Raw genomic sequence first — 14,463 nt, forward strand, 5'->3', positions numbered from 1 at the left:
ATGCCTTAGCCCTGAGCTCAAAGACTACCTCTTCAGGGAGGCCTCCCCTGACCACCCTTGGCCTGACCACTCTCTTTCATACTATTCTATTTTCTTCTCAGCACTTATTACTCCCTACAATTATCTTCTTTATTTACTAATTTACGTCTCATTTCTTCACACTGGAATGTGAATTCCATCTGAGTAGGGGATCTTGGCTGTTTTGTTCCTTCTGCTTATCTAGGGACTGGAAAGAATCTGATGCAGAGTAGCTGCTCAGTGAATGCTGAATGAATGAATGAAAAACATCAGGATCACAGGGGAAGATGATAGAAAAGTATTACCTAAAGAAAATAATAATGCTGGAGTGAAGGAAAATTAAAAAAGGAAAGAAAATGGGGAGAAGAAGAGCAAAAATGAAGATAGATGGTAAAACAGGATAAAGAGAGAAGTGGAGAAAAGGAAACAGAGAAAAGAAGAGAGAAAAGTAAAGAGAAAGGGCAGGAAAAGAGGAAGATGGTGCACTAATTGAGAAGCGACTATGTCCATGTGTCATTAGCCTAAGTGACTTTTTCCCCTTTTTCCAAGATTGCTTTCCACGCCTTTGTATTCTGCCCCAAGAATCCTTTAGCCTCAAAAATGGCTCTTTGAGAGACCAGAAAAACTAGATGGTGCCTGGCTACAACTAATGACTGCCCTGACAGGGAACAGCACAGAGAATCCCTGAAGGAGCAGGAGAGCAGTGCGATACAGACCTCAAATTCTCATAAAAAGACCAAACTTAATGATCTGACTGAGACTAGAAAGGCCCCAGGGGTCATGGTCCCCAGACCTTCTGTTAGCCTAGGACAGGAACCATTCCCAAGGCCAACTCTTCAGATAGGGATTGGACTAGACTAAAAAACTATGGGATAGAAAATGATACTGGTGAAGAGTGAGCTTCTTGGATCAACTAGACACATGAGACTATGTGGGCAGCTCTTGTCTGGAGGGGAGATGAGAGGGCAGAGGGGGTCGGATGCTGGCTGAATGGACATGAAAATAGAGTGGAGAGAAGGAATGTGCTGTCTCATTGGGGGTGGAGCAACTAGAAGTATATAGCAAGGTGTATATTTGTTTTTGTATCAGAGACTGACCTGATTTGTAAACTTTCACTTAAAGCACGATAAAAATTAAAAAAAAAAAAAAAAGTGGCTCATTGAGCAGATATAGCCAGCAATTGCAAAATGGCCAATGATCCAATTCAGAGAACCTGATCACTGACTTATCTGAGAAAACAGTTACAAATGCAAATGAAGAAAAGATTTGTCCGTATTCTATGGCCTTCTTTGCATAATAAACAGCCTTTTTCTTTACAAACTGGTTTTCCCATCTTCCCAGATCTGCATCGAGCAAACTTTAGCAACCATCATTTCTGAGAGAACAGTGCCTAATTCCATTTTGCAGATGAAGAAGTCTACTGAGGCAAAGGAACTTGGCCATGATTATAGAGAGGGAAAAAAAAAGGCAAGCCCAGTTTGTGGTGGATAAGTGTTAGAAGTGACTTGGCTTCTGAAGTTCTAAAACCAATCTGTCTCAGAATTCTACTGGTTTAGTCACATATCAATTTAAAATGGCCCTAAAAATAATATGAATACAGCTGCCTGTCAATGTGAACTTTCCCTCACTCTCCAAGCAACATGAGTGTGTGACCAATTACCTATGATGTTGCAAAGTTACTACTGTTTCTGGTCACTTGCCATCCAGGTGAAGTTATGAAAGTGAGATGAAGCAGAACCTAAAACAATTTCCCAAAATGAACAATGATTTATAGAGGCTGGATTCAGGTACAGTAGTAAGTGGAACATAAGACAACTAAGATGAAGCCACCTCGTTTATGGTGGTCTCCATATTCAAATATCCTCATTTTTATCCTGACCTAAATTTTTTTCCATGATAAATATTAAAGAATGGTATATTGACAACAGAAAAGTGATTTTAGATAATCAGTGGTGGCTGACTCTGACTTATTCCCAGTCATGAATCATAAAATCTAATATAAACTCCAAAGCTTATTATATTCAGTTTCAATTTTTCTCCCCCCTTTTTTTTTTTTTAAATCAGGATTGGCAAATAGTATAAAACAGCTCTGAATTTTGGTTTCTCTCCCTTTTCTGTATTTCCATGATACAACCCCAAAGGTAAACAAAAGGAAAAGAGCAGCCAATCCAAAGATATATCTATGTAATTAAACTTATTATTAAGGCATATTCATGTCAAATATCATTCGACTAAAGTGGAAAATGTTTTACGTGAAATTATTACAGTCACTATGAGTTGGACATTGCCTCAATGGCAACAGGTTTGGTTTTTTTGGTTTGGAAAGAACTTTTAAACTCCAGCAAAGTTATCTCTGCCATTTCATAAGGACATTAATTCTCTTTACTCTGGTCATGAACTATTTCTTTATAGGGAAGTACATTGCCTTTTTTTTTCACTATGACATTTTGCCCCAAGAATTCTTTGGCTGAAAATGTGGCTCACTGAGTAGATACAGTCAACAATAGCCAAATGGCCAATGATCCATCTTCAAAGAACTTAATCAGTGACATATATGAGAAAACAGTTACGAATGTAAATGAAGAAGGGATCTCTCCACAATCTATTGCTTTCCTTACATAATAAACAGAGTTCAGATTTGTTTACCTAGTTTGCAGTCTTCCAAGAGCCTATTCAAAAGCCCAACTGGAGCCAATAAAAGGTTTTTGTCTACCACACACAGATTCTGTGCATATTTCTCTCTTGTCTCTCTCTTAAGTTTACTTAGCAATTCTCTCCTTCTCTTTAAAATCCTAACTCTATGAACATGGTTTTTGCACTTCCAAAAATTATGTTTGACTAGAATAAAAGCTTTGCATGGAGGGAAGGCTGATGTCTCTTGTTTTGAAAGCTTGATTTTTACTTTCCAATTTTTATTTTACTAGGCAAGTCCAATTCTCTACCTCTTAGACCTTACATCATCATCACCAAACTGCAAATCAAACCATACAGGGGTTTCCTTTAAACGTAAATCATGCTTTACTTACTTGACTGCTACTCTGTTTGATGTATCCTGGAGGTCACTTGGGTCAAAAAGTTGAGATTCTTTAAGGCCAAGCTCTTTACAACCTCTCAAGAATAAGATGATATTGTCCTGGAAGGAATAAAAAAAAAAAGTCTACGTTATCTTGGATTATCTCTATAAAGCAGCCCTTCCCTTTTAATAACGCTTCCATAAAGACTGCAGCCAAGAAAACCGTATGGAACAGTACTACTCTGTAACACACAGGGTCACTGTGAGTTGGAATGTACTTGACCACAATGGTTCCCCCCCCCATAGTCAAAATTGCTGGAGGGATGCCAGTCATTAAGGCAGCTATAACCAAAAAAAAAAAAAAAAACCCAGTGCCGTCGAGTCGATTCCAACTCATAGCGACCCTATAGGACAGAGTAGAACTGCCCCATAGGGTTTCCAAGGAGCGCCTAGCGGATTTGAACTGCCGACCCCCCTTTGGTTAGCAGCCGTATCACTTAACCTCCACGCCACCAGGGTTTCCAAGGCAGCTATTAAAAAAGAAAAAAAAAAATCATGGCTTGTTGCATAATCAATTATACTTTGGTAAGAATTGCCAGAGTAAGCAGACACTTAACACTTCTAAATCCACAGCCATGCCAAATTCATTTTTTCCCATTATCTTGACACATACGTACAAAACTGCAAATCAAATGCCACTGAAAAGTCTAACTTAGCACCCTTCATTTTAGCCAATAAAACCCAGGTATTCCCTATTGCTTCAAAGGTCTTTGTTCACGTCTTATTGACTGGTGTTGATATAAAGAAAATAAGTTTTGCTACCCAAGTCTCATCTTTGCCAAGTTTTTCGCTTTAACTGACCTTCTAAAATACATCCTTTATCAGTTGGTTTTGATTAATAATACTTCTTTGTGAACTATAAATTGAACTCAGTGTAAAAAAAAAATCCAGACTTAATTGGGAGTGGAAAAAGAGGGGCATGGGATATTTTGGAATACAATGCATAAGACCCTTCTCAACATGAAAATTTCTCTAACAGGTAGAAATTTACTTTGAACTGGCAGGCACAACTGACAGCTAAGGAAGGTTCTGGTCTTCATCTGTTGAGAGTTATTAAGAATGAACAAATGCCTCTAGGAGGGATCGCAAATTGTGGAGTCATCCTTTTGGGATTCCAGGACTGGGCAACCTGTGCGGGACCGGGCAATATTTTATTCTGTTATAAATAAGGTCACATTGAGTTGGAGCCAACTTCAGGGCAACTAACAACAAAAGCAATTTATTACTATCAGCATATTAATGAGCATATACTGATAGAAAAATCGCTACAGTAAGGTTTGGAACTCTGGTGGTGCAGTGGTTAAAAGCTTGGCTGCTAACCAAGAGGTCAGCAGTTCAAATCTACCAGCCCCTCCTCGGAAACCCTATCAGGCAGTTCTACTCTATCGTAAAGAGTTGCTATGAGCTGGAGTCGACTCCATGGCAACAGGTTTGGTTTTTGGTTTACAGTGAAGTTTTAATGGAAACTGGGAAAATACTTTGCCAATGTAAGAACTAACCTACAGCTCGGTACTAGAGTTTTTTTTTTTTTAAGGCTTTTCTTTTTACTTTACTATTCTTAAGAAAGTAGTTTAAAGATCAGTGAAGGATTTTGATATTTGAAGGCAATTTTGCTAAATTATGTGAGGTGTTCTAAAATATAAACTGAATATTTTTAGCTAACATCTATTGAGCATTTACCATGTGCGGGTCTGTTCTAAGCATGTACGTAATTATCTCTTTTATTCTGAAAGCAACCATATGAAGCAGGCACAGTTATGTGTCATACAATAACTGCGTGCCACACTTGAGGCACACAGAGACTATGCACTATACCCAGTCACACAGCTACTAAGTCTGCCTCCCAATTAACTCAACACAGGAGAGGGAAATAGGGATTTCCAGAGGTAAAAAATCTAAGCCTTAAAAAGCAGCAATTTCTTTTCCCCATCTCTTCACAGTTCCAGGTGTCTTTTTATTCTGCCTTTCTGAAATGTCAATTTTAATTTTTTTTTTAACTTTTTCTCCATGATTTTATCCTCCTTCCTTCCTTCCACCTCCTCCCATCACACATACACACTCCTCTCCGGCTGCTGGGCTCTGAGACTCTCAAAGGCACCACTGGCTATAGTGCGGAAGGTTCCATCTTCAAAAAAGAGTGCACCTCTCACTTACAATTCCACACTTTGGGGACAGTAAATAAAACCTTCCGCTGCTTAAAAAGGCAAACTCAAACCAAAGACAGTGACTAGTACAGGTGTGTCTTTTCTAGGCATACATGCATCTTTCTGACTGGCCTATAAGCTCCAAGGGCTTCTTGCCCAGAGAAAAGCATGGATCCTGGTGCTCTCTAGGAATCAGTCGGGACCACAGTGAAGGAGCCGACCTGTGAACACCATGTAGTCCCATAAGGGGTGTGTGACTGTGGTGCCCCAGCTTCACAAGGAAGGCAAGGAGGTGCTCTTCCTATATGCATTCCCAATGTGCACACACATCTGTGATTGCCACACTATATTCAGCACACGGACTGCAAACACAAAAGCACAGTGCTGCCAGCCAGCCTGAACAATTTGGGCTGGAAGATTTAAATGACCGCAGGTCTCCCTTCAGCTTCTTGCTGCAACCTAATGATGCTGGAAGGGAGCCAGACCCTGGCCAGGAGGAAAGCCAGAAGGAAGAGCCACCCAGCCAAGAGCTAATGAGGGCAGCGACCAGAGCAAGCGGGAAGGACTGTGTCTTTAATTACATAAACTGCGTCCTGTAAATTCCCATCTGCCTCGCTCTTCACTCTGAGGTTTTTCCACATTTATAATTCCAAGCAAAACCCACATCTTAGTGTTTTAACTTCAGAAGCCAAGCAGTAAGTACAACAGTGTCTCAAACCCAAGGGGGAAGAAGTAGAAGGTGCCGGTTTACTACAATCACTATTGTAGTTAGCCCTTAGCGGTAATACAAAGCCATTAAGACTTAGGAATGCTTTAAAAAAAAAAAAAAGTTTTTAAAGGATTCTCCAAAAAGAGATATAATGACCAAATGCAATGTATGGACTTTGATTGTATTATGTCTCGAAAAAGGAAAATAAAATAAAGCTATAAAAGTCAAATTTAAATGTTATTGTATATTGGATGGAAACCCTGGTGGTGTAGTGGTTAAGTGCTACGGCTGCTAACCAAAGGTTCGGCAGTTTGAACCCACCAGGCACTCCTTGGAAACTCTATGGGGCAGCTCTACTCTGTTCTATAGGGTCGCTATGAGTCGGAACTGACTCGACAGCACTGGGTTTGGTTTTTAGTTTGGTATATTGGATATACTGGTTGACCAATAGTTAATTTTCATAGGCCTGGTGACAATATTGAAGTTATATAAGAGAATGCTTTTATTTTTAAAGGTACATATGAATTATTCAGGGATGAGTTATCATAATGTCTGTAACTTACTTTCAAATGGTTAGGAGAAAAAGTGTGTGTACGTGGGTGTGTCTGTGAGTGTGTCTATCTACCTGTCTTTGGAAAGAGAGAGAGAAATAAAGCAAGTATGGCAAACAATTAGTGAATCTAGATCAGGAGTGGGCAAAGTTTTCCTACAAAGGGCCAGACAGTAAATATTTTAGGCTTTGTGGGCCATACAGTGGTTTCTGTTGAAAAGACTCCATTCTGCCTCTGTAGCCAGGTAAATAAATGGATGTGTCTGCATTCCAATAAGCTTTATTTACAAAAGCATGCATCAGGCTGGGTTTGGCCCATTGCTACAGATGAAGGTATTCAGGCATTTGCTCTACCATTTTTTTTTAATGTTTCTGTATATTTGAAGATTTTCTCAAAAAAGCTGGGGGAAAAAGTTTTTAAATTTTTAAGACTGTCTTCAACTACGTAGGGTTGTGAATTCACTGGCAAAACTAAGTTCACAAAATAAAAAGGTACCTGGAACTATGGAGAGGTGGGGAAAAGAAAAAAAAACACAAAACAAAACAGAACAGTCACCTCAGAGACAACCATCGCAAAGTCATCAAGGTACATGCTCCAGAGCTATTGATGGAAAGTTACCATTTCTGGCTAACTGGAAAGTACGGTAATATGAGTCTTAATTCAACACAGAAGCATAACATAAAGTTCCTCAAAGAGTCTATTTTGTGCTAGGCTAATATTAATATATGGATTTATACAGCTGTTTATATAACTACCATGCCTTAAATCCTCCTTGTTCACGGCCCGGTGGTTTCCCATTTTGTTAATTTGTGGGACTGTTCTGTGTATGAAAACATTCCCCGGGGACCCAGGTTGAGGCCTGAGCTGGCAGCCCTCCCTGAGGCCTCTTACTCAAGAAGTCCTTGTAACTGCCTCCCTTCCCTTCTCAATTTTGGAATGGCCTAGGGCACGTAGAAGTAGCTCACTAAATATTTACATTACATACTTCTTGCTAGGTACTGTTCTAGGTATACACAATGAATAAAACAACATTTCTTACCTTCATGGCACTGACATTCTAGTAGATGGAATAATAAAGACTTACCACAAAAGTGGAGTCCCTGGCTGATGCAAATGGTTCATATGCCCAGCTACTAACCTAAAGTTTAGAGATTCAAGTCTACCCAGAGGCATCTCAGAAGAAAAGGCCTAGCAATCTACTTCTGAAAAGTCAATCACTGAAAACTCTATGGAGCACAGTTCTACTCTGGCACACACAAGGTTGCCATGAGTCAGTTGTTGACTCAGTGGCAACTGGTGGTGGTGTTATTAAAAATATCTTATTATCATTGTTAGTCTCTATGATTCATCAAATAGCTACAGGTGTTCAAGATATATATAAACAGTGGTCTGACTTCAAATTAGACAATGGAAATTAAAAAAAAAAAAAGAACAAACATGTTAAGTAACACAGCATAATAGCTTCAACTCAGAAAGACTTTGGTAAAAATCCTACCTTTGTTCACTTACTAGATGTGTGGTCTTGGGCATAGTTCCTAACCTTTCTGATTCTCGAATTTCTAACTTGTAAGGTGAGGAACGCGATCAACATTTCAGGGATGTCAAGATTTGAGAAGAGATATACTAAGAACATAGCCCACTGTCTAGCACCTTCTGGGCACTCATTATATTAAAGTTATTTTTATGACATCCCTGTCAACTCAAGTCAAGAAAAGACCACGGAAAGGTGAGATAAAGAACCTTTACGCATAAAAAACAGACAGAATGTGTACTTCTAGCACTTGCCAGCCATGTACAGAAATAGTAAAAAAAAAAAAAAAAAGTAGGTGCTGCTATTATTATTGTGGTTGTTATTAACCACCAACTTGGCACTTATATATACAGGCAGCTTCAAACTGAGGAGCAGGCCCTAAGCCAAAAGTTCATTTGTAAGTTTGATGCTTGCAAGTCATCATCTGTAAGTATTCCACAGAAAGAATTGTTCCATGGTGGTTCCCAGCTCAGGCCAGAAAGGCCTTCATAATCCAAAATGTACCTCAAAGGGAAAACTGATTATATTATGGAACCTAACTGCTGAGCAGGCAACATTTCAATGTGAAAATGTCTTCAGGAGTGCCAGGCACACACCTGGTCTTGGCTACAGTCAGATCAAGGACACAAGCACCTTCAAGCCACAGGAAAGGCTTCCTGAGCCCAGGGCAATGCTAAAAGAGTGAAGGAGTGAAGGGCGGAACCAGCAATTCATGCCAGAGTAGCACCCTAAGACACATTCTAATCTTTTTGCCTCTTTTCTTCAGCAGGCAAGCAAGGATCTTCTTGCTACCTTTTCCTTTCTTCAGGTGTCGTATCTAACTGGAAAGCAGTATCTCCCTTTGCCTGATTCACTGTGGAGCAGCATGCAGCATTCTGCCTCTGAGGCAACCACCCAGCATGTAGTGGTTCTCTATGGAAACCAGACAGGGAGTAAGAATCTCCCTTCTGTGTCCAATCTCCTTGGCTTTATTTCCTTTACAGCCAGTAGGGAAAGATCAACATGATGCTGGATTCAGAGCCCACAGGAAGTAAAGGTAATGCTCATTTGGGTTTCCAATGAAACCAGATCCCTATACTGTTAAATTCAGAAAACTATTATGAAGCATTCATATCATTTACAATTTCTGTATATGAACGAATGGAGTCCCTGGGTGGCGCCAATGGTTAACATGCTTGGTTGCTAACCTAGAGGCATCTTGGAAGAAAAGCCTGGTGATCTACTTTTGAAACATCAGTCATTGAAAACCCTATGGAGGTGAGGCAGAGCCAAGATGGAGGAATAGACAGACGCTTCCGTCAAGCCCTCTTTACAACAAAGACCCGAGAAAACAAGTAAAACGAGTATATTTGTGACAAGCTGGGAGCCCTGAGCACCAAGGCAATCTTAGACAACGAACTGAGGGGCAGGGGAAGGAAGAGACCGCTCAGAAGCAGAGAGGAGTTACCGGACCTGAATCACGGGGAGCCTTCAGGCACCATTCCTGGAGTGGCTGTGGCAGCAGCAGCAGCGGGAGGCTGGTCCTAGCGTTCGGCCACAGTTTCCTCAGGGAGAAGCAGCCAGCCACACAGCCCACTCACACCTCCGGAACCTGAGAAGGGCACTCTCAGCAAAAGCTAAGTACTTGCGTATATTTTACCGCGCTCCCTCCCACCCCCAACCCAGCTTCAGAGGCTGAATCCCTAGGCCTTAGACAGACCCTTGTGAGCACCTGGAGCCATCCTCCTGGACTTGGGGAAGGAAAAAATTTGCAACTAGGGGGAAAAGATAATTTGCTAGCTCCATTAACTGGGGGAGCTCAGGGCAGAAGCAGCTCCTGTTTAGGCATAAACTGTCTATGGACCTTGAACACCTTTTCCTTCTGCATGGACCTGTGTGGGCCTATTTCAGGAGAATAGGCCCTTGTTGGCAAACTCCAACCATTTCAGCTGTGCGGTGGACAGGTGGGTGTTTGAGGTTTGACATTGCTTTGGCTATTAAAAAAGGTCCTCACCTACCCACAACAGGGACCTAAGGACTGGTGGCTCCACTTGGGTCACCCAGCCACCCGTGACAGGGGTCCAGGGATAACTGGTACCTCACAGTACTTATGACCAAAAACTTTGGGTGCCCATGGTCCCTCTGCAGAGCCCACCCACCAGCATGCTCTAGGGAACAGAGATGCGTTTTCCTCAGAGACACTTGAGGGTCGGTTCTCAGCCCCCTGCCTTGTTCAGAGTGTGACCCCCTGCTGCAATCAGATATGGGTATATACGCCAATCACCCCTGCCCCTCTAAGACTGTAGGACAGAGCCTGTACCACACATTTGATATCAGCTACCGGGAAACCTGAGCTGAATTCATACAAGAAAACTAACTGGACTCCTAGACTGATATACCTGATAACAGCTCTAGCCAGCTGGGGACAGGACACCAGAGCTCCAAAGGTGAAAATAATCAAGCTAGCTCACTCAAGCAACCCATAGGCGTATACCAAAGCAAGCAGCTATGACACAGTAAGCAAGCATAAACTAATACAATAACGTACAGATGGCTCGGAGCCAACAGTCAATATCAAGTCACATAAAGAAACAGGCCATGATCACCTCAACAGGTTCTCAAAACAAAGAATCCAGGGATCTTTTAGATGAAAGTGCATTCTTGGAATTACCAGATACAGAATACAAAAGTTTAATATACGGAACCCTTCAAGACATCAGGAAGGAAATGAGGCAATACTCAGAACGAGCCGAGGAACACATAGATAAAGCAACTGAAGAAATCAGAAAGATTATTCAGGAATATAATGAAAAGTTTAATAAGCTGGAAAAATCCATAGACAGACAGCAATCAGAAATTCAGAAGATTAACAATAAAATTACAGAATTAGATAACTCAATAGAAAGTCAGAAGAGCAGAATTGAGCAAGTAGAAGCTAGAAATTCTGAACTCGAAGATAAATCACTTGGCACTAATATATTTGAAGAAAAATCAGGTAAAAGAATTAAAAAAAAAAATGAAGAAACCTTAAGAATCATGTTGGACTCTATCAAGAGACATAACCTATGAGTGATTGAAGTACCAAAACAGGGAGGGATAACAGAAAATACAGAGAAAATTGTTGAGGATTTGTTGGCAGAAAACTTCCCTGATATTGTGAAAGATGAGAAGATACCTATCCAAGATGCTCATTGAACTCCACATAAGGTAGATCTTAAAAGAAAGTCACCAAGACATATTATAATCAAGCTTGCCAAAACCAAAGATAAAGAGACAATTATAAGAGCAGCGAGGGATAAAAGAAAGGTCACCTACAAGGGAGAGCCAATAAGAATAAGCTCGGACTACTCGGCAGAAACCATGCAGGGAAGAAGGCAATGGGATGACATATTTAAAAAACCGAAGGAAAAAAATTGCCTGCCAAGAATCATATATCCAGCAAAACTGTCTCTTAAATATGAAGGTGAAATTAAGACATTTCCAGATAAACACAAGTTGAGGGAATTCGTAAAAAGCAAACCAAAACTATAAGAAATACTTAAGGGAGTTCTTTGGTTAGAAAATCAGTAATATCAGTTATCGACCCAAGACTAGAACACTGGGCAGAGCAACCAGAAGTCAACCCAGACAGGGAAATCCCCCCCCACCAAAAAAAATAAAATAAAGCAAGATTAAAGAAAAAAAAGCCCAACACAGGGTAACGGCGATGTTATCATATAAAAGAAAACGACACTAAAATAACAAAAAGGGACTAAGAAATGTAATCACACAACTTCCATATGGAGAGGAAGATAGGGCAATACAAAGAAATAAAAGTTAGTTATGAATTTAGAAAAACAGGGGTAAATAATAAAGTAACCACAAAGGAGACAAACTATCCTACTCATCAAAATAAAATACAACGGAAAAATACAGACTCAGCAGAAACAAAGTCAATAACAAATATGAGGAAAGGACAATATATAAAGAAAATCTACTCAGCACATAAAATCAAGTGGGAAAAAGAAGCTGTCAACACACAAAAAAAGACATCAAAATGATAGCACTAAATTCATACCTATCCATACTTACCCTGAATGTAAATGGACTAAATGCACCAATAAAGAGACAGAGAGTGGCAGAATGGATTAAAAAACAAGATCCGTCTATATGCTGCCTACAAAAGACACACCTTAGGCTTAGAGACACAAACAAACAAAAACTCATAGGATGGAAAAAAATATATCAAGCAGACAACAATCAAAAAACAGCGGGAGTGGCAATACTAATTTCTGACAAAATAGACTTGAAAGTTAAATCCATCAGAAAGGATAAGGAAGAACACTATGTAATGATTAAAGGGACAATACACCAAGAAGATATAACCATATTAAATATTTATGCACCCAATGACAGGGCTGCAAGATACATAAAACAAACTCTATCAGCATTGAAAAGTCAGATAGACAGCTCCACAATAATAGTAGGAGACTTCAACACACCACTTTCGGTGAAGGACAGGATATCCAGAAAGAAGCTCAATAGACACGGAAGATCTAAATGCCACAATCAACCAACTTGATCTCGTAGACATATACAGAACACTCTACCCAACAGCAACCAACCAGACTTTCTTTTCTACTGCACATGGAACATTCTCTAGAATAGACCACATATTAGGTCATAAAGCAAGCCTTAGCGGAATCCAAAACACTGAAATATTGCAAAGCATCAATAACAGGAAAAGCAGGGGAAAAAAATCAAACACTTGGAAACTGAACAATACCCTGCTCAAAAAAGACTGGATTATAGAAGACATTAAGGATGGAATAAAGAAATTCATAGAATCCAATGAGAACGAAAACACTTCCTATCAGAACCTTTGGGACACAGCAAAAGTGGTGCTCAGAGGCCAATTTATGCCAATAAATGCACACATCCAAAAAGAAGAAAGGGCCAAAATCAAAGAACTATCCCTACAACTTGAACAAATAGAGAGCAACAAAAGAAACCCACAGGTACCAGAAAAAAACAAATAATAAAAATTAGAGCTGAACTAAATGAAATAGAAAACAGAAAAACAATCGAAAGAATTAACAGGACCAAACCTGGTTTTTTGAAAAACTCAACAAAAATGATAAACCACTGGCCAAAATGACAAAAGAAAAACAGGAGAGGAAGCAAATAACCTGAATAAGAAATGAGATGGGCGATATTACAACAGACACAACAGAAATTAAAAGAATCACATCAGATTACTATGAAAAAGTATACTCAAACAAATTTGAAAACCTAGAAGAAATGGATGAATTCCTAGAAACACACTACCTACCTAAACTAACACAAACAGACGTAGAACAACTAAATAGACTCATATCAAAAGAAGAGATTAAAAAGGTAATCAAAACACTCCCAACAAAAAAAAAGCCCTGGTCCGGACGGCTTCACTGCAGAGTTCTACCAAACTTTCAGAGAACAGTTAACGCCACTACTACTAAAGGTATCTCAGAGCATAGAAAAGGATGGAATACTACCAAACTCATTCTATGAAGCCACCATATCCCTGATACCAAAACCAGGTAAAGACACCACAAGAAAAGAAAATTATAGACCTATATCCCTTATGAACGTAGATGCATGCACAAATCCTCAACAAAATTCTAGGCAATAGAATTCAACAACCTATCAAAAAATAATGCACCATGCTCAAGTGGGATTCATACCAGGTATGCAGGGATCGTTTAACATTAGACAAACAATTAATGTAATCCACCACATAAATAAAACAAAAGACAAGAATCACGTGATTTTATCAATTGATGCAGAAAAGGCATTTGACAAAGTTCAACATTCATTCATGATAAAAACTCTCAGCAAAATAGGAATAGAAGGAAAATTTCTCAACATAATAAAGGGCATTTATACAAAGCCAACAGCCAACATCACCCTAAATGGAGAGAGCCTGAAAGCATTCCCACTGAGATTGGGTACCAGACAAGGATGCCCTTTCTCACCACTCTTATTCAACATTGTGCTGGAAGTCCTAGCCAGAGCAATTAGGCTAGATAAAGAAATAAAGGGCATCCAGACTGGCAAGGAAGAAGTAAAAGTATGTCCATTTGCAGATGACATGATCTTATACACAGAAAACCCTAAGGAATCCTTCAGAAAACTACTGAAACTAATAAAGAGTTCAGCAGAGTATTGGGATACAAGATAAACATACAAAAATCAGTTGGACTCCTCTACACCAACAAAAAGAACATCGAAGAGGAAATCACCATATCAATGCCATTTACAGTAGCCCCCGAGAAGATAAAATACTTCGGAATAAATCTTAACAGAGATGTAAAAGACTTATACAAAGAAAACTACAGTACACTTCTGCAAGAAACCAAAAGAGACTTACATAAGTGGAAGAACATACCTCGCTCATGGATAGGAAGACTTAACATTATAAAAATGTCTATTCTACCAAA

At 39.7% G+C, this 14,463-nt stretch overlaps 1 protein-coding gene across 7 annotated transcripts in view; it reads right to left on the reverse strand.

Annotated features, from left to right (window-relative positions):
* The window catches only part of LIMCH1 (LIM and calponin homology domains 1), a 430,644-nt gene that overhangs the window by 122,518 nt on the left and 293,663 nt on the right, over positions 1-14,463 (reverse strand). For all 7 annotated transcript variants that reach the window (XM_049886947.1, XM_049886942.1, XM_049886948.1 and 4 more), the window contains exon 4: positions 3,045-3,151. In XM_049886947.1, coding sequence (XP_049742904.1) covers positions 3,045-3,151 — 107 coding nt within the window. The remainder of the gene's footprint in view (positions 1-3,044; positions 3,152-14,463) is intronic.

The sequence above is a fragment of the Elephas maximus genome, chromosome 5 (genome assembly GCF_024166365.1).
Source record: "Elephas maximus indicus isolate mEleMax1 chromosome 5, mEleMax1 primary haplotype, whole genome shotgun sequence".
Taxonomy (NCBI): Eukaryota; Metazoa; Chordata; class Mammalia; order Proboscidea; family Elephantidae; genus Elephas; species Elephas maximus.